This window comes from Bos mutus, chromosome 13 (genome assembly GCF_027580195.1).
Source record: "Bos mutus isolate GX-2022 chromosome 13, NWIPB_WYAK_1.1, whole genome shotgun sequence".
In the NCBI taxonomy this organism is placed as follows: domain Eukaryota; kingdom Metazoa; phylum Chordata; class Mammalia; order Artiodactyla; family Bovidae; genus Bos; species Bos mutus.
Window position 1 is genome coordinate 17,778,125 of NC_091629.1, and position 20,931 is coordinate 17,799,055.

Genomic DNA, 20,931 nt, shown 5'->3' on the forward strand with positions numbered 1-20,931 from the left:
TCACAGGGAGGGGGAGGGCTGCGCGGCCGAGGTGTGGGCTTGACTCTGTGGAATCGATGGGAGCAGCTTGATGGGGTCTCCAGTCTGTGATGGACCCACAGAAATTGCTGTTTTAAAAGTTTGCACCTGAAAAGCTCTAGACCCTGATATTTTTCAGGTGTGTTGAGAGGAAGGCTGCTTACCCACCTTTAGATGGTGTTGTTCGGAATGAGGCTAAACTTATTTTTATGAAAAGTATTTATTTGACTTAAAAATCATTAAGTAATAATGCAGGTAGGTCTAACCTCACGGGGCTAATGTGCATGTTGCTAAAATGTGGGAAACATTGCACCCATGTGTTGGAGTGTAAACAACTTTATTCGAGACTAATCTCAAACTTGAGAACTGCAAGCAGCCTACGAAGAACTCCCAACTGTTAACCTTTTCCACGTTTGCTTTATGACTCTCTCTCCCCATCCCTCCGTTTTTTCCGGAGCCAGCTGAGAGTTAGTTGCAAACGTTATGCCTTTTTTACAGCAAGGTGCATGCGTCAGATTCAAGGTGTTTGCTGGCGATACACTGTTCTTACTATCACATAGTCCATAACCAATTTCCCCCAGTTGCGTGTTTGAGTTTTTTCAGATACTTTTGAGAGGAGAACAGCTGGCATGCAGAATCTCCCTAGAGAAGTAACTTCCCCTGGGGAGTTTCCCTAATTGCTTTGTGTTAAGACCCCCCACTGTGGTCTTAATTCCTGGCTGAACAACTTACCCGTATATTGCGGTCGCCCACTGTGGGTGACCTCCAGCTCCCTGAGATGGTCGGTGGTCAGTGGGTTCTCTCCTCTCCGGCAGCATCGACTGCGCCGGGATCCTGAAGCTGAGGAACGCGGACATTGAGCTGCGGAAAGGCGAGACGGACATCGGGCGGAAGAACACGCGCGTGAGGCTGGTGTTCCGAGTGCACATCCCCGAGGCCAGCGGAAGGATCGTCTCCTTGCAGACGGCGTCCAACCCCATCGAGTGCTGTAAGTTGGGTTCTGGGCAGGGCGGGTCTGTGGCAAGTGCAGTGGACACGACCTTCCGCCCCGGGCCTTGGCGCCTGGGCAAGGTGCCCTGCAAGACTGTGCAGGGCCCACGGGGATGAACGGCGGCCCAAGTTGACCAAAGGGGCCAGAGGCCGAGCACATTTCAGGGTTTCTCTATGCTTTACTTGTGGAGGGTTTCATGTGAAAAATAATATGGCTGAGAAGTGGCCCACAGCTTGGTTGAGGAGATTTGAAGTGTATAACATGTTGGGCTGGTCTCAAAAAGGGCAGATGCAGTTGGAGTGAGTTGGCTGTACTGAGGGTCCTCTTGCTGGTCCTCTTCTCTTCTTTCAGTAGAGTAATAGCATCATCACGGTGGCTCTCGCTTACAGAATGGTGACTCCGCCGGCTACTAGGCTGAGTGTTCAGTGTGCACTCTTCCTGTCCTCGTGCCCTTTTAGAGAAGAAGGATGGAGATGAGGGGCTGGGTGACTTGTCCCAGCAGAGTGGGCTTTGAGCAGGAGCTTTGGTATACAGGAGCCAGGCATCCCCATCACCCTCAGTCCATCCGGATGTTTCCTGAGAATCTGCTCACTGTCTTGTGCTGTACTGAGGGCCTGCAGATGAGTGTGATGTTTTCTCTGTCCTTGATGAGCCTGTGGTCTGGTAGAGATAAAGATACCCAGACAAAGATGCAGGAGACTTTCAGAATCCTCTATGGGGACGGGGGCCAAGATCTGCCGTTTGACAAGGCTCTGAGCAGAGACCTGGCCCAGCTCCCCCAGGCTTCAAAAAATGAAACTGTTCTGAGCTCATTCTTAGGTACTTTGGGCAAGTTTGTTGTTGGATTTTGTAGTTAGACTTGACAAAACTCACTGTCAGCTCAGCTTCTGAGCATTTAGAAGTCATTTTAAAAAGCATAAAGAGGGAAAGATGTAAACATTGTTACAGAAACAAAAGCTGTTTATATAACTTTTGAAGTCTTGTTCTTCTGAGAATTTGTTTTTTATGTTAGAATAGTGTTCCATATTCAGTTACGTTTCAGGGTTTTCTCCCCCTTTTTTACTGGACATTTTACCATAATTAGGTGTCACAAAATCAGCTCCCTACAGAGACCAGGGAGGTGATGGACATGAGTGTGGTGGGTTGTGGGGTCAACAGTAGGTGTGGTGGAGACTGGGGGCCAGGATGGCACGTCGGCCGCCTCAGTCGGCTGCTGTTACTGAAACCCAGCCGGCGTTTTCATGTGGGAGTGTCGACTCAGTGTGGCCAAATCTTCTGATTTTTTTTTAAAAAAGATAAACCTATAATCTCATGATTTTTATTTTATTACTGGAGTATAATTGTTTTACAGTGTGTTCATTTCTGATGAACAACAAAGGGAATCAGCTGTAGGTGTACATATGTCCCCTCCTTTTGAACCTCCCCCCGCCCCCTGCTTCCTCCCACACCTCTAGGTCATCACGGAGCACAGGGCTGAGCTCCCTGTGTTACACGGCATCTTCCCACGAGCCATCTTTGTTACACACAGTACTGTATTTATGCCAATTCTACGCTCCCAATTCATCCCTGATTTTTTAAAAGCAGCAACAAATACAAAACACTCTGCGGGTCAGCTGAGGACTGCACATGGCTTAGACTCATCAGAAGTAGTCTTAATCAAACACCCATGAGCAAAGGGAAAGTATGAATATTTTACGCAGAATGCGTTGAGGAAGACTGGCCTTCAGCCAGCAAGGGGACCGGGTGGACCCGCTTTGAGAGAGGAGCTGGGACTTGGTCTCGATCGGTCCTCGGAAGAGGAGGAAGGAGGCCTGTGGTCTTTCCCCAGGCTGGTAAGTCAGGGTGGGAGTCAGGCTGGATCTGGTGGTGAGTCTGTGCTGTGATGTTAGAGAAGAGAGACCCAAAGGCAGACAAAAAGGAAAAACAAGTGTTTGAAAAACATCATCTCAGAAGCCCTGGAATTCCCCTCCTCTCCCCAGCAGAGCCCGCCCTGGGCCCCCAAGTGCTGGTCACGGTGGCTGCCCCGCCCTGCTCTTGGTTTTGAACATCTCAAGATGTTTGGGGAAGGAAACTCAGGCTCTTCCTCGGTGATTGGGGGATTTTGAGAAGATAAGGTCTCCCCTTTCTGGCAGATGACTCAGTCTTCAGGATGGGGCTGTGGTTTTGCAGCAAGGTGGGGAGCCGGAGGGACCATTGACAGGAGCCCCGTCCCTCTCCATCTTTGGGTCCTTCCAGTCCCTTTATCTCCTGTCAGCCTGAGATTTTTAAGGATCGTCACTGACTGCACGCACCTCCCCAGGGTGTTAAAAAGTAGTTTGAACTTTGAACAGAGCATTTTTTTTTTCTCATAAAAATGCATTTGAGTGATTCACCTACTGTGCTTTGACAGATAAAGAAACCGAGACTTTGTTGGTAAGGTGATGCACTCGTTTTTACTCGGTCTCCAGCTTTCTAGTTCTCTGAAATGCCTGCTTTGGGTTCTGTAACACCCGCCCTTCTGGTAAGACCAAGCAGAGCTACTGGTGGACTGCTTTCCCTCTCACAAAGGGAGACAGAATCCTCTGCCGCTTCTGTCTCCTCCTCTGCTCTGTTCTCCTGGATCGGCACCTGGCAGTTTCGCCAACATCTATGGGCTAATTGGCTCCCCGTTCATTTGGTTCTTAGGGGTGCATACAAAATTTGTTGACAAAACAGCCCATGACATGGATCAGCACCGAGCGTCCACGCCAGTTCTCTTCAGTCGTGTCTGACTCGTTCTGACCCCGTGGACTGTAGCCCACCAGGCTCCTCTGTCCATGGGATTGTCCAGGCAAGATTACTGGGGTGGGTTGCCATGCCCTCCTCCAGGGGATCTTCCTGATCCAGGGACCCAGCCCACATGGCTCACGTCTCCCGCATTGGCAGGCGAGTTCCTCACCACTGGCAGCACCTGCGAAGCCCTGTATCGACACGGTGTATGTACTATAAATATTTCTTCACTAATTGACTTCATGCACACTCTTCGGGGAAGGTGAGCTGGTAAGGAAAACAGTTAGTGGGCTGCTGCTGATTTGCAGGGTTAACTTACTGACTTTGGAGGAATCTTTACTATGGGATGGCTCAGGGATCAAGGGTGATTTCTCAGAATCTAGTGGAAAAGTATCGAACAAGACCCTGGAGGCCACTCTTTAGAAAGCGGAGTTACTTGCTGGAAAGGCAGGTCCTTCCGTCTCTTTTCTGGCCAGCGCGGCTGAGGCCATGTCTCACCTGTGCCCAGACAGACGCCCTGTTGTTCCCTAGCCTCGTTTCCACCTGCTCTTCGGTGCTGCCAAGGAGGTCTTTTGGGTTTCCTCCCCTCTTCGCAGCAGAGAGACTGTTTTGAACCTTCTTGGGTCTCCCAAGCTCTGGAGGCCACCCCCACCCTCGCCAGGCAGATAACCCTCCTCCCACTCGCAGGAGAACGTGGAAGAGGTCAGAAGGGAACGCCCTGCCTTGCCCAGCAGTAAGCCTCCACACGGTTGCAGCTGTGGGCAGCCTTCCCGCGTCGGGCCCCTTCACGTGGGACAGTTCTCCTTCCCCTCGGGTTGCTCCGAGCTCTCAGCTTCAGCTGCAGGTTCCCTGTGATGGAGGGACCCATGCTGTCCGTCTTGTGTGAGTTCCCAGGACGGGTGAAGCCAGATACCACCGCTGGGGAGCCTTCCATCGACAGACATCGATTCTCAGGGATCTGGAGCGCACAAGCCTGGAATCAGCATGTCGGCAGGGGTGGTCCCGTCTTGGAGGCTCTGGGGAGACTGTTCTAGGCCCCTCTCCTGGCTTCCGGTGGGGGCCAGTGGTCACCCTCATTCCTCGGCTTGTAGACACATCACTGCAGTCTCTGCCGCCGTCTTCATGCAACCTCCTCTGCACGCGCCTCTCTGACTCCTGTGAGGTCACTGTCATTGGGTGTCAGCATCCCCACTCCAGGATGACTTCGTCTGCATCCTCGTTTACATCGTGGAAGGCTCCGTTTTCAAACGAGGGCGAATTCTGACTTCGGGGTGGATGGGAAGCTTTCTCGGCTTCCCTCTCCTCTCTGCTCTGCAGTTCCCAGATCCGCCGGGATCTTCCTCCTGCTCCCGGGCTTCTGCCTGCACTGTCCCCTCTGTCCAGAACACTAGTTCTCGGTCTTAGCTGCGTGTTGGAATCACCTGGGAACTTGTAAGAAAAAATACGATGCCCACATCTGAATCAGAAACTGACTCAGCTGGTCTGCAGGGAGGTCTGGGCCTGGAGACTTTTAGAGGGGCCCGGTGATTCTGACTCGCTCCACCCCGCACCCCCATGAAGTTAGACACCCACCGCCGTGGCCCTCCCCCACCCTTTCACTACTCAGTTAACCCTCGTTTGTCCAAAGCCCCTGTTTAGACAGGCCCCCATAAAGGGCAATCTTGCCCACACCCCACAGGGTTCAGGGTTCCCCTCTGTATTTGCTGACACCTAATTTACCTGTCAGTCTCTCAGTTAGGGTTAGGGACCAGTGGGGTGTCAGTCAGGGCCTGGCACACAGCAGCTGACTCTAGAATGTTTGTTGAAAAATTGAAAGCATGACGACAAGCATCCCCAGGCTGCTCGGCGGGGTGGAAGGGCAGCGAGGAGACAGAGTGGACGCGCCGCGCGTCCTGGGCGAGCCTCCCTGGGTTTTCTCCCTGCGGGCCGAGGGGCCTCTCTGGTCACCACAGCCATCCCCACCGGGCCGGGCCCGCCCCGCGCAGAGGGCAAGCTCCCTTGCTCATTCTGCAGGAGTTGGGGGTGTGGGTACGAGGTGTGGACTAGAAAATGGCTTTTCTCATACACTGTTTTCAGTGTCTCTCTTGTGGCACAAATCTCTCTCTCCGAGGTGTAATTCAGATGCGCGAGATGGCGCAGACGCGGTGGGTTCTGACAGATGTGCACACCCATGTGACCGCCACTCGAGCAAGATCAAGGGCGTTTCCCTCCACCCCTGAAGGCTTCCTCCTCCCCCACAGCCATCGCCCCCTCCCCAGCCCCCCACGCAGGTAACCACTGTTGCGGTTTCCGTCACCTCCGTGGGCTTTCCTTCTCCCAGAACTTTGTGTCACGGGCTAGTACAGCGTGGCCTCTTCTGTCTGGTTGGTTTTACTTAGCAGGATGTTTTCTGAGATCCAGTGCTGTTATTGCGTGACTTGGTGGTTCTCTCTCTCTTTTTTAATTGCTGAACAGTATTCAACTGTGTGAATGTAACAATTGTTTATTTACCACTGGTAGACATTTGGGCTCTTTCCGGGGTTTGAGGATCATGCATAAGGCAGCTGTGAACATTCTCCTTCAAGGCCCTTGTACACAAACACTTTCTTTTCTTTTGGGTGAATACCCAGAAATGAAATTGCTGGGTCATGGGGGAAAGTGTATGTTTCAATATATGTGTTTTCCAAATCATTTTACACTCCGTACCAGGGCATCTGGGAATTCCACTTGCTCTACATGCTCCCCAGTACTTGGCTCTGTCGGTCTTTGGAATTACAGTCTTGCCGGTGAGTGTAAGATGGTGTCTCATTGTGCATAACCCATCGTTTGCATCTCTCTGAAGGCTAATGTTGCTGGCCCTAATCTGTGTGCTTATTGGTTATCTTATGTCTTCTTCACTAAAGTGTTAGTTCAAAGATTTTGTTCATTTTTGTATTGGGTTACTCATATTTTTACTTTTTAAATTTTTGACTGTGCCACGATGCGTGGCTTGCGGGATCTTAGTTCCCTGCCCAGGATTGGACCCACACCCCTTCATTGGAAATGGAGTCTTAACCACTGGATAAGCGAAGTCCCTTGTATTTTCATTTATGCATTGTCAGATTTATGTATTATGAATATTTTCCCCCAGTCTGTAGCTTGCCTATTTATTTTCTCAATTGTGCTGTATTGAGAGGATCAATATTTTATTTTTATGAAGTCTTATTTTATTCTCTTCTTTGGGGATTACTATTCTTTACATTCCCTTAGGAAATCTCTGCCCATTTGATGATAGCAGACACACTCTCTTCTGGTTTCTTCTAAAAGTTTTTTGATTCTGGCTTTTATTAGTAGATTTAGGGATACAAACCATCTCAGATCTATTTTTGTGTGGGGTGTGAAGTAAGGTCCAGTCCCATCATTTTCCATATGGAAATGCAATTATTTCATATGCCGTTTTCTGAAAGTGAGAGCGTAGAAAACCTGCCTGTTCCTCCCTCGCCACCTCTCCCTTCCCCTCCACTTCACTCCCGAAGTCTGACGTGGGAGGTGGGTGATCGCACGGCAGCGCTTTGTGGGAATCCTTAGAATGAGGGAGACCAGACGGGCAAACTGATCGCACTTTGCTTCATGAATCAGAGATGCTGTCTTGTCCATCTGCCCCGCCAGAAGCCAGAATGACCCACATGATTCTTATGGGCTCCTTAATGTTATTCTTGCAATTAAAACCATATTTTGTTGTTTCTGCTATTCAGTCGCTAAGTCATATCTGACTCTTTGTGACCCCGTTAACTGCAGCACGCCAGGCCGCCCTGTCCTTCACTGTCTCCTGGAGTTTGCTCAAATTCATGTCCTTTGAGTCGATGATGCTATTTAAGCATCTCATTCTCTGCTGCCCCCTTCTTCTTTGGGAGTATATCATGTAGTGCTAGGAACTAGGGATCCAGCAACGAACAAAACAAAGTTCTGGCTATCCCGCAGGTCACATTCTAGTGGGGAAAACCCACAGTCAACAGGCTGGCAAGACTTCAAACAACTGAATGTCATGATGGGCTTCGCTGGTGGCTCAGTGGTAAAGAATCTATCTGCTAATGCGGGAGATGTGGGTTTGATCCCTGGGTTGGGAAGATCCTCTAGAGTAGGACATGGCAGCCCACTCCATTCTGCCTGGAAAATTCTGTGGACAGGAGAGCCTGGTGAGCTACGGTCCATGGGGTCACAGATTCAGACTTGACTGAGTGACTGAGCACACATGCACACTTATTTATCTATGGCCTCACAGTGCGGCACGTGGGATCTTAGTTCTCCGACCAGGAATCGAACCTGCACCCCCTGCAGTGGAAGCGTGGAGTCTTAACCACTGGACCGCCAGGGAAAATTTGTTTAGCACTGCGCCTAGCACAGAGCAGATGCTCATAAATACTTGAAGACCAAAGGAAGAAAGGAGATGAGGGAGACAGGGAAGAGGTGAAGGACAGGCAACAATTATTAGTCACCCTTTGTGTCGAGCACTTTCTCCGTTGCTCCTGAATCCTTGTGAGAACTCTAGGAACTCAGCATCCACTCCCATTTTACAGACGGGAAATCTAAAGCACAGAGAGGTCAAGCTAATTGCTTGTGGTCACACCGCTAGTAAGGGGCCAAGCCAACTGTGACGTCCATGTCCCGCTGAATCCCAGGACATCCAGGCTGAGCTCCATCAGGAGTGACAGATTGATTGATTAATCCTCTCATAGAAACTGGAGACCAGCTCAGCGACCCTCAGGGGGCTGTGGGTGCCCTTCCATAGCTCCATGCTGCGTCGCCTCCTTCGAGGCAGTGTAGCAGCAGATCTGGGAGGACATCAGGGCATGGAGCAGAGGGCAGGTAGGCCAGGCCGCCTCCCTGAGGTGGCTTTTAAGCAATGACCAAGGAGCCACGTTTCAGAAACATCAGAAACCAACGTGATGGGAAGCAGCAGCAGGCCGCTGGTTAGGACTGGGGACCCGGGTTCACATCCTGCCTCTGCTGCTCACTCACTGTTTGGTCCCAGGGAAGTTACTTAGTGCTCGGTGCCTCAGTCTTCTCATCTGTAAAGTGGGGCTGGTAAGAATGTTGATATCTGCATCAGTACAGGAGAATGACCCCAGTATCTCTCTTGTGGTATGGCTTGTCCCGCCCCCACGGCAACCGTCCCCGACGCTCTGCAAAGCACATGTTACCTGCCTCTCTCTGCCCCTGTGTCACTGCCAGGAGCACACAGCCCAGGTGGCAGCAGGTACGGGGGCTCAGCAAACACTTTGTTTTAGGGGAGCTGGCAGCAAGCTGCAACCCTGCTGCTCGGCAGAGCTCAGATGGTTATCTGCTATGGGTTGGCTGGGTGGCGATTACAGGAAAGCTCGGTTTTGGGGAGCCCAGGATTGGGGTGGCTTCTCTGCTGATTGACAGGGTTACCTGACCCTGGGATTGTGGCCTTTTACCAAGCTCATTTTGCAGGGGTGGGGCAGGTGAAACTCCCCTGTATTGAAGAGTTGCTGTGTGCCCCCAGCTGCCATGTATGTTAACTCATTTCCATCCTCATCATAGCCTCAGAACACTTTTTTTTTTTGGCCTGATTCAAGGTCACAAAGATTTTCTTCTATGTTTCTAGTTTTTAAAAAAAGTTTTATCATTAAAAAAAAATTTGGCCACACCGTGGAGCATGTGGGCTCCTGGTTCCTTGACCAGGGATCAGACCCACACCCCTGCGTTGGAAGCATGGAGTCTAACCACTGGACTGGGCCACCAGGGAAGTCCCCCAGCCTCGCAGACTCATCTTAAAGACTGAGCTTGTATCTAGCAAGCTGAGGTTCAGAAGGGCTAACCGATTTGCTCATCACATGGCTGGCAAGGGTGGAGCTAGGGGTTAAAGCCCTTGTCCAGTTCTCTGCTGTGGCTGCCTGGGTCTCTCAGTGGCCAGGGAGCTCACTAGTCACGTGGGGATTCGCAGAGCCCCCGGAAGGGTCTTGGTTACTGGAGACCCATGGGAGTATCCTTTGGGGCTCCTTGTGAGGACAACGCTGCGGGGTCTGGAGGGGAGGTCCCAGTCCTGCAGGGCCGGGGTTCGTGTTCCATTTTCCATATGAGAAAGCTGAGACCTGCTGAGGCCCAGAGCTGGAAGGCGGTCTTCAGCGCCGTGGACCCCACCCCTGTACTGTGGGTGCTCACAGGCCCCTCCAGAGGTGAGCCCCCCACTCAGGGAGAATTGAGCTCCCCTGTCCCCATCTCCCGCTTCCCAGGGAAGAGCCAGCAACACCAGGGTAGGGGCCTGAGGGGCCGTCTGCCAGGCCTGCTCCCCGCCCTCCCGGGCGAGGCCGAAGCACTGCGTTCCGGGCCAGGCCAGGCTCACGGCCAAGGCCAGGGGCCCGAAGTACAAGCAAGAAGGGCTGTGCGGCTGGGGGATGGTCAGTGCTGGAGCCCGGGTGAGACTGACGTGGCGGGCGGGGGGCCTCCCGGTTCAGGCTGGCTGGCCGCTTTCCCACTGAGTCTTCCTCATTTTACTAAAAAGGAGTCCCTCTGGGTGGGGGAATCCCACAGTCTGGGGTCAAGCTCTGCCGGCCTGCCTGCCGTAGCTGTGAGCTCCCAGGCATGGAGCTCCTCCTCTGGGAGGCTCAGCGCCCTCAGCACCAGAATGGGAATCGTTCCTGCTCTGTGGTCTCATGAAGTTCAGCCATAAAAATAAACAGAACTGACGCTCACAGAGCTCTGACGAGGTACCACACACTTCCCGTGCGCCAGCTCATTTAATCTGCAAACAGCCCTCTGAGGTCAGCAGTGTGTGATGCGTTCCCATTTTGTAGATGAGAAAACAGAGGCGCGGAGAGGTGAAATGACTCGCCCAAGGTTCCCCAAGCTAAGATATCAGCGAGCTGGGCTTCAGACTCAGGCAGTCACCTGTCGGCATCCTTCCTTTGACCCGTGACCATGAATTGCCTCATTATGTATGTGCTTTATAATGTAAAGAACAATGTGTATGAGAAGTCTCTGGGATCCAAGGCACTCTCTGCTGCAGCTATAACCATTTGCAGTTGTTAACAGATGCCACCTACACTGCATACCTGGTCTCCCTGGCCAGCCTCTCCTCTCCCCTGCGGTTCTCCAGCATTCTTGGCCAGGCAGCCCCATGACGGAGAATGGCAGACAGACAGACAGCAGTGTTCCCTGTCCAGGCCGACCTGGAGGACCCGCCTGGGGTGAATTTCCTTCACTTAGTCTTTGCTGCCGCGGCTCGACTCCCCGTCAGCCACTGTTGCTAGTGAAAGTAAACACCCATACGGGCTACACCAGCGGCGCCCTGTTGATTCAGAGCTCATAAAACCCAGGAGCCCCAAGCCACTTTATGACGTGCCAGAATCCAGGGGCAGGAGCCAAGCCTGGGGACGTCTCCCGGCTTCGAGGGCCACCGCGATGCTTCAGCAGGAGCAGAGGGGCTGGCCTCCGCCCACAGGTGAGACGTGGGCCGTGGGCTTAGCTTTAAGCTGCTGACCCGCCACGGCTTGCTTAGACCACTCTAGGGCTTGGGGGCTTGGGGGGCTGGCCCCGCTGATGGTTGAAGAGCCAAACGGGACTTGGTGGGGGCCGTCGGGGGTGGTGATGCAGGCCTGGGAGGCCCAGTGGGCTTGCGGGGAGCCCTGCCTCTGTGACGGTGTCACCCCAGTGAGTAGCCCTCAGAGAGGGAGAAGGAAGTGGACCCCGGGAGGGCACTTTCGGTTGCTGTTTGCCTCTCCTCAATTTCCTCTTTCAGAGGCTAATTGGATTCCTCTGCTTTGCTTCTGGGCTCTCTGAGGGTGCAGGGCCTCCCCTGAAGGAGGTCCCCTGGTCCTCAGGTGGCCTTTTAAGTGTGGGGCTTGGCTCTCAAGCAGAGTGTGTGCAACAGGTCACCTGGAAAGATTGTAAAAATGCAAATGTCCAGCCTCCTCCAAGAGACGCCGGGGCCCAGGGTTAGGGCCATGGCCTGGGTGGCTGCATTTTTATTAAGCGCCTCCCCCAACCAGGTGACCCGGGAACCCCACTTTGAAAAATGCTGGGGCTCAGGGCCAAGACACCTGGGTTTGGGGTCGGGATCCAGCAGGAACCGCGCCGATGAGCGCAGTACTGCGTGTAAACACGCGGACACAGTCACAGGTATCGGTTGACACAGGGCAACCGCCCCAGGAACTGCAGCGCATCCTGTTGTTTGCTTTCCCGGCTGGGATTTATTAAATCAAATATGCTTTCTGTGAATTCTCCCATTTAACCCTCAAACAGCCTGTGGCATGGGTCTGCCGATGGCCCCGTTTTTCCGATTTGGCAAAGTGAGGTTTCGAGTCGGGAAGCCCCCTAAAGGGTCACCTGGTGGGGACTTGAGCTGAGACCGAGGACGGTCCCACGTGGCAGCCTCACCTGGGCAGGGGCTGCCCCTCCATGGAGCCGAGTTCTGAGCATGTCTGTCTGTCTGTAAAGTGGTAGCATTAGGGCTGGAATGTCGTGTTTGTTTCGACCCCCCAGGTGATGCTCATGTGTAGCCAGGGTTAAGCAGTACTTCTCCCCCTTGACAGCTCATAAGAGTCAGCTGGGTTCCTCGTTAAGCTGCAGAGTCTTAACAAGGCTCAGTAGGACTGGGGTGGGGCCCAAGGTTCTACATCTCTAATATCACCTTCCACCCCCAACCCTGTTCCTAGGATGTAGCCCACACTTTGAGTTGCAAGACCACAGTTCAGATAAAAGCTTACAGGAAGCGAGGCTGGACTCTTGTCTGTACATTTTCTTTAGAAAAGATGGTTTTCGTTCAGGTAAGGAGAAGCAGGGGTTTCCTTGGTGGCTCAGACAAAGAATCTGCCCGCAATGTGGGAGACCTGAGTTTGACCCCTGGGTTAGGAAGATCCCTGTGGAGAAGGGAACGGCTCCCACTCCAGTATTCTTGCCTGGAGAATCCCATGGACAGAGGAGCCTGGTGGGCTACAGTCCACAGGGTTGCGAAGAGTCTGACACGACTGAGGACTAAGCATCAAGGAGAAGGGGTGGGAAATGAAGGTTTGGTCAGAGGAGGATCAGTTGGTTGCCTGAACCTACGAGGCTTTGGAGGGAGAAGCAGTGATGTTGCTCCAGGAAATGGCCAAGCTGTGTCCACAGCAGTGCTCGGTGACTCACAGAGCAGCTGGCCGGGCCAGCCTCCCGCCCAGCGCTGAGAGCCCATGGCCACGTCCAGTCTCCAGCCTGGCTGGACGCGAGCCCTTGGCCAGCTCGCCCGAGAGTGATGACTCAGGCGTTCCACCTGCAGAATGGGCGGCATGGGTCTTGAGGCCTTCCCACCCATCCATCCCTGGGACCAAAAGCCCCTCCTCGCCCCCGAAACACATCCAAGGCAGATCCGAAAAGCCGGGACCTGCTCTTCTAGGCGGTGTGACTGCTGTTTTCACTGCTAATAAATCTCCATTGATGGCAGCTCAATTAGGAAGTCACACAAAACTCCTCTATTGAAAGAAAGGATTAATAACCCAGCCCATGTGGGAGAAATTAGCAGCTCCTGCTGAGAGGCCTTTTTAATATGTGCCCATAACTGGGAGCCCCTTAGAACCACACTGGCTGGCTTGGCCCTGGGAACAGAGAGCCTGGGCTGAGCCTGGGATGGGGAGATACTGGCCGGGAGGTCACTGAGAGTCCCGGGCTGTGTTTTCGACGTAGAGTGTCTGGGAGTGTCTTATCCACAGCAGACTCCTTGAAGGTTGCCGCGTGCACGGTTGCCGCTGAAGGCATGGGTTTCAATGTGGCTCCAGGGCAGGAGGGACAGGGTGCTGGACCTGGAGGCCCAGGCCGGCCGGGAGGGCAGGGTTAGGCCCGCGCCTAGGGCCTCACACGGCTGCGTCCATGGCTCCCGGAGGGGGCGGTCCGCCGGCCCCTGGCACAGAGAGGGCTGGCCCTCTGCCCAGTCCTCGGGCTCTGGGAAGGATGCCAGGAGCTCAGGCTGACTCACCCAGGGGGCGGGCCGGCCTCCGCGGCCCACGCTGCCAAGGCGAGGCCCAGGGGATGGTCCCTTGTGTCGGCCGGACCTGTTTCCCACCCTGCCCAGGGCAGGCATCTGGAGAGGGTCTTCACTCTTTCCTGCAGCCCACCCTCCAGAAGAACTGGCTGAATGGAGGGGCTAAAGGAGGGGGCTCTGGAGCTGGGCAGGCCAGCTCTTAGGGCTCAGGTCAAATCTCAGTATCACCATAGCTGACTTCTAGGCTTCCGTTTTCTTCCGGAAGGCATATAATTTCATTATACTTTTTGCCTTAGAAGGTTATGGTGAGCATTCAAGTATATCATTGTAGTTAAACAGTCAGTCTGTCCCATTACTCACTGCAGATACAGATGAGGATATTGAGATATTGAGATAAATATGTTTCAAGATATATTGAGATACATCTGTATCCACACCTGTCTCCATCCATCCATCCATCCCTACATCCTTCTCAAGCACCCCCTGCTAAGTCCTGGGCCCTGGGCCCAGCCCTGGGCTCACAGCATGCGTAAAGCGATGCTCCTCTCTTTTGGGCTTATGTTTTCGTGGGGAAGAGATGAAATGCAGAGGAACCAAGAACGCTACAGGTAGCGTTTCTGAAGGTGGAAAGCTCTCTGGGGATGAACTAAGCAGGATGGAGCAGGATAAAGAGGTGGGGGGGGCACCGCCAGACAGATGGACAGGTGGTCCTGCTGTGTTAGCTGGGAGGGGCAGGGTGCAAGGGTGGGGCAAGGAAGCCTCTCTGAGGAGGAGACATCTATGTAGAAACCTGCCAGAAGTGAGGAAGGCAGCCGTGCTGGCAAGCGGGGAGGAGCCTTCCAGAGAGGAGGGCTTGAAAGTGCAAGCATTCAAAGATGGCAGTGTGCTGTGTGTGTTTTAGAGATGGTGAGAACATTCTAGAAGTGTGACTGGAGGGGAGTGAGCGAGGGGGAGTGCTAGAAAATGTGGTCAGAGACGGGATGGGGGCGAATGAGTTCAGAGGCCAAGGCACCTACACTCTCAGGAATTAGGCCCTCGAGTTTGCGTGCGTGAGCCCTTTGTGTGTGGCTGCCGTCAAGTGTAGAAGAGCGTGCACTCTAGCAAAGGAAACCTCTTACAAAAAGGTTGATTTGCCTATCCTTTTACTAAAAAAAAAAAATCAAATTCGTATTCTCCTCTCCTTCCTAAAAGGAGAATAGGCATCGGTCTCTTGAGTCATGAAAATGAAACTTGTTGTTAGGAGAAAATTAGCCCCAAAGACTTCAGGCACGTTGACAAGAACATAACATTCGCAGAGTCGCTGGTTGCCAGGGGTGAGGGTTGCGCGCTTGCAGTGACAGCAAGTGACAGAGGTGGGCAGAGTGCATCGTGTCCCGTGAAATCTCGGGACGGTTCCGAGTGGGTGTCTCCCGTCATCACAGCGACGTCTTTTTCTCTCGCCCACAGCCCAGCGGTCCGCCCACGAGCTGCCCATGGTGGAAAGGCAAGACATCGACAGCTGCCTGGTGTACGGCGGCCAGCAGATGATTCTCACGGGACAGAACTTCACGGCCGAGTCCAAAGTCGTGTTTACCGAGAAGACCACAGGTCAGAGCGCCTTCCGAGCGCCGTACGAAAGTGACCGTCTTTTTCTTCTTAGTTTGGGGGGTTAGATCCCACTGTGTAGCGTTTTCCTTACTCACTCGGGGAGATTTCCTTGTCTCCAGTGACCTTGATATCCACCTGGCCCACTGCTGCCTGAATGTCCTATGGTGTATTTTAACTCATCCTGGCTGGTTTGGTTGGATGAGAAGGCTTTTCCCACCCCCAACTCTTTTTTTTTTTAATTATTTTTTACACATAAGGAGACACCTTTTTTTTTTCTTTCAGATTTTAGACTTACCAAACAGAGAATAGTAAGAGCACAAAGATTAATCATACATGCTTGACGTCATACCTCCAGCCCCTGGATATCCCGGGTTCACATCCTGCCTTTGCTACTTGATTGCTCTGTGATCCTAGACAAATTACCTGACTTTTCTGTGCCTCTGTTTCTTTATGAATAGAATGATTATAACAAGAGTTATTACCCCATAGGGCTTTCACGTGGGTTAAACGAGTTAATACATGTCAGGTAATTATGACAACACCAGGTATATTGTAAGTCAATAAACATTGGCAGCTTATATTTTTATTGTAACTAATACTGCGGTCTCTCTGGTTGTACTTGTAGGACTAATTAAGTAGTCTTCTTACACATGAAACTCCACGCATATCTTTTCTGTTTATGTTGGGTTTATTCCCGTGTGGGATTTTGGGTAGTCATTTTGAGAGCTTTAAGTACATATTGCTTTGTAGAATTCAAATCACCTTCCGGAAACTTACAGATTGGAAACTTCCACCAGTACTGGGCCAGTAGTGCTTTCAACCCATCCCGGAAATGCCCTGTTTTTTAATTTAAAAAATTGTACTGAATTAGTACTTGATTTTTGTACACCTTTGCTATGAGAGGTTTAATGGACATGTGTATCCTTTCTTAATGTGGGCCATCTGTGAATGTGTTTACCAATGAGGACGTGTTAAAAAGACCATGGTCTGAAGTAGGAAAAATATCAGGTTATATAATTGGCTTGATAGTTATGGGTGCTAGGTTGAGCTTTTTTTTTTTTTTCTTTCCTATGGACATGATTTCAGGTCAGATCAGAGGCGAGTTGATGTCTGTCTGTCTGCTGCCCTGAGGATGGCCCTGAAAGGGGCCGTCACTGACGGGGGGCTGCTTCCCACATTCACACAGAGCCTGCTCTTGGGATGGGCTGCCCCGTGTCCAGGGTGTGAGAACTGCTTCCTCACATCTTGGAAGCACGGCAGGAGGCACATGATTTGAAAGAGGCTTGCCAACGCCGCTGCAATAGAAAAATGGCGTGAAGTGGGGCTCACGGTCAGGCCCTGCGGGTGTGAGGGCTGTGATGATGTCGTGAGGAGGAGCGCGGACGTGTAGGTGGGTGTGATGCGTCTGTCCTGTGGCGTCCAATCCTTTATTGAACCGTCCTCCTCTATTGGGCGTGAGGCTGCTTCCAACTTTGTGCTGTTCTGAGTGAGTGAACTCCGGGAGCTGGTGATGGACAGGGAGGCCTGGCGTGCTGCGATTCATGGGGTCGCAAAGAGTCAGACGACTGAGCGACTGAACTGAACTGCAGTGTCTCCGTGACGCGCCTCCTGTTCGTGCCTTTGGTCAGCTAGGCGAGGGCTCACGCGCTCCAGCCGGACAGCTTGTGTTCAAAGCCCAGTCCTCCTCCTTCCTAGCTGGGGGACCTTGGGCAAGCTGCTTAGCCTCTCTGGGCAGCAGTTTCCTTCTCTATGTAACGAGGATGGTGACAGTCATACCTTATAGGGTGGTCATGAGGTTAAGAGTTGTAAATGCTCGGTTCACTTGTCCCTCGGAGTCTGCAGTGGATCGGTGCCAGGAGCCTGATAGATACCAGACTTGGAGAGTGCACAAGTCCCTTGTACTTCCTCTCGTGTACTTTAAATCGCTGTACTAGGTAAATGCTACGTTAACAGTTGCCAGTGAGTGGCATGTTCAAGTTTTGTGTTTTGGAACTTTCTTAAATTGTTTTTTGTTTTGAGTATTTTTGTCTGTGGTTGGTTGAATCCATGAATGTGGATCCTACGGATACAGAGAGCCAGCTGCTTACAGCAAGTGCTCAGTATGCATTAACTCATGCCGTTTGTTACTGTTCCTTCCTAAGGTTGAGGCCGGCATGTGCTGTCTTGGGTTTCAAGGCGTTGCACATCCTGACACGTTTTGGAGGAGGCTTTATTTTTCAGGTGGTGAAACAGTGTACACTATTCTCAATGGCAAGAAGTTACTGGGCTCTCATGAGACAGAGAGCAGACCTTTGTGGCTGGAGTAGAGGCTGGTTATCACCAGGAAGTGTTTTGATGAGCAGAGCCCAGAGAAGTCTCCTGACGCCAGGTAGAGACACAGCCTTGACTTAGTCTGCACGTGAGTACGGTGATAGGGAATCGTGGTGGGAATCATGGTGGGTTCTCGAGCAGGAAAGTGGCATGAAATGTAAATAACCAAGTTAGCATTAGCCTCCTCAGCTTGGATGGGTCTCTAGGACCAGGAAATCATCCTGCTGGTCTTGTGCTGACTTCCACAAGAAGTGTGTGGCTTCAAGGCACCTTACTGGCAGAGCGGAAAATGCTGAGAATATATAGACATCGTGTCCAGGTGAGCAGTCTCCTTGGGGAGCTGCTGGAAGTATGGAGGGATGGCTTGCAGACCAGGTGCTACCAAGTTCCTTGTGGAGCTAGGAGCCAGACAGCTTTCAACTGTCCTGGGAGTGCAGGTACTTGTGAGGCTACTCAAGGGCCTCAGATAGGTATTTGCTGGATGGATGGATGGAAGGATGGAAGGCAGGCAGACATTTACTCTCCAGCTTTCCTTCTCTTGGTTTCAGAAGAAATTTGTTTACCGCTTGAGGGGAGAAAAACCCAGAGTCTCTTTCAGCTTTGAAAAGCTGCATGTTAATAAGAGGAATCATGAAGTTTCCTCTCTGTGGGCGTGCCTTGTCTCATCTGACAGACAGGCAGGTGGCTAAGCCTGGAGAAGCTGGGGAACTCGCCTGCAGATAGTATCCAGCAGCATCTTGTTATTCAGCTTCCCTGGACATCCGTTTTCAGTCAATGAGTTAACAGTTTTCCCTCCCAGAGTTAAACTCGTCGGCAAGCAGTGGGCACTCAGTGCGTCAGGAGTGTTCCTTGTTATTTTTACGGTCTCCCCAGCGTTTTCCTTGTTCAGGCCATAGGTCACTTATTGGATACATACTGCCACAGGCATAGGCCTCGTGGGCAAACTGTGGGAAGCTTGTCAGCTGCAGTGGTTACCAGCGTAGCTATGAGGTCAGATGGCCTGAGTTCGAATCTGTGATCTGCATCTGGTGGCTTTGCCATCCTGGGTAAGTCATTTCACCTAAGTCAGCATTTCCTCTTTTGTAAAATACAGATGACTTACTTCACTTGAGAGACGAGAAAGTTAAATGAGAGGATACAGGTTACACTCTTTGCATGGAGTTTGGCATTTTAGGCTCTAATGTTAGCATCTTGCATAGATGCTTGTTAAATGTTAGTGATTGTTATTATATTTAGATGGTGGAAGGACAAGGCTGAGCATGATTTTATCTCATGGAACCAGGAGACACTGAAAAACAAGAACGAGTAATAATAAACTAGGTGCCAGGCCTTATTTGGTGCCCTTGGTAGGTATTAATATTAACAATCTGATTCCTCATGACAGCTCTAGAAGATAGCTACTATTCTTTTTTTTTTTTTTTCCTTTTTGCTGAGAAACCGAGCACAGAGAGGTTAAATAACTGGTAAAGATCACACAGCTGGTGAATGGCAGTGCTGGGCTGGCCCCTAGGAAGCCTGATCATTAGCTAGTCTTGCTTGGTCATTAGCTGTTCTACTCTGAAAAAGGTCAGAACCAGGTGAGCCTGCCTGAAGGTCCTTTAGCTGCTCTGAGACACTGACTTGAACTGTTTTGTGGTGAGACAGCCTCTTGAAGTCTGCAGTGGGTCACTGAGGGCAGGAGGGTCCTTTAGGACTGTCCCATGTCTGATCAAAAAGACTCCGGGGTGGATGCGGTCCCTGGACTGATGCCAGCAGACAGGCTGGGGTGTGCGAGGTGCCCCCGGGCCCTGAGGAGTGGAGGGCTTCCCTGGAGGGATGTCTGGCCCCAGAGGCTCCGACAGGTTGTGGGGGGGTGCCCTTGTATTCGCAGGGAGCCACTCCTGCTCTTTTGACCCCAAGCACTTGCTGCCCAGCCCGGGACCGCCTTCTGCAGGGGGAATCCCTGTTGCTCAACTTCTTTTTTCCAAAACGGCTCCCCGTTCCCATCTCCATGGACAGTTTGGCCGGCCGGGCTGCTGCGGGGTGGGGCGGAGTGGAACAGTTGAAGTTTTCCAAGGAAGGGGAACCCCAGCTGGTTCTCACATTAAGGAAAGGTGACAGCCTCCTGGGCTAATCTTAGCCCCCACGTTGGGTCATCGGCACCACCAGCTCCAGTGTGCTTTTTATAGCTGTCGACTGAAATGGAATTGGCAGTTTCCACTCCAGCAGGATGACAAATTGGAGGATGGTGGAAAAACAGTAGGAGAAGGGGAGCGTGGTGTTTCTTAAGTTAGAAAAGCTCGGTGTTTTGGAAAGTGGCATCTTATTTATAGCAGCAGTAATAATAATGATTATTATATTGTTTTTATTACTATTTTTAATGATTTGCAGGACTTCTAGGGGCCCGCGAGCTGGCCCTGGCCCATCTCTCCGATTTCGGCCCTTTGGACTTGCCCTCTTGCTCCTGGGGCCTTAGCTATATTGTCTTCACTCTGTCGTCAGCCCACTCTCCTTTCCATCAGAGGAGCGTTGCTTTTGCTGTTTCTGGTGGCTTGCATCACCCCATTTCTACAAAGCTCGACTCAGAGGTGACGTCCTTAAGGTGCCCCTCCTTGACATCTGCTCCGAAGGTGCTTGACCTCCCCCCCTTGCCCTTCCCTGCCTCCTCTGAAGTTCTTAGCTCTATGAGAATCACCTTTTTTAAAAAACCGTTTATTTATTAATATTTTGGCTGCACCAGGTCTTATGAGATCTTTAACCTTTGATGTGGCATCTGAGATCCTTATTTACAGCGTGTGGGATCTAGTTCCCCGACCAGGGATTGAACTCTTCGTCGGCACTGCAGGGTCCTAGCCCCCGGACCACCAGGGAAGTCCTGTCTACTGGAGAGATCTTGTCTATTTTTTTTTTTTTTTTGCTCATTTATTATCTAGTCTCACATATAGAGTTCCTTGAGGGCTGGAACGTGGCGTTTGCTGCTGTGTCTGCAGCATCTGGAACGACCTTGGCACCTAGTAGGTGCTTGTGGTGGTGGTTTAGTTGCTAAGCAGGTGTTTATACATATTGCTGAGTGAATGTATTTAATCGTCACACCAGCCTGGAGAGGCAGGCAGCATTACTCCCATCTTACAGATGAGGTCACTGAGGCTCACAGAGGTCAAGCCATGGGCCCCAAGTCAGCTCCCAGCTGGTGACAGAGCTGGAATCCTGGGGAACATTTATCATCAACCCTAGAGGGATCTCGCAAGTCACATCCAAGAGAACAAAGAGGAGCCCCACAGAACGATCCGGAGCTTTCCCATTGACCATTTTCAGTAATTGCTGAAAAGCCTTTCTATATTCTCTGAAATTTAAGAAATGTGGA

At 51.8% G+C, this 20,931-nt stretch overlaps 1 protein-coding gene across 5 annotated transcripts in view; it reads left to right on the forward strand.

Moving 5' to 3' along the window:
• The window catches only part of NFATC2 (nuclear factor of activated T cells 2), a 160,424-nt gene that overhangs the window by 82,919 nt on the left and 56,574 nt on the right, over nucleotides 1-20,931 (forward strand). For all 5 annotated transcript variants that reach the window (XM_070381031.1, XM_070381032.1, XM_070381030.1 and 2 more), the window contains exons 5-6: nucleotides 834-1,006; nucleotides 15,138-15,278. In XM_070381031.1, coding sequence (XP_070237132.1) covers nucleotides 834-1,006; nucleotides 15,138-15,278 — 314 coding nt within the window. The remainder of the gene's footprint in view (nucleotides 1-833; nucleotides 1,007-15,137; nucleotides 15,279-20,931) is intronic.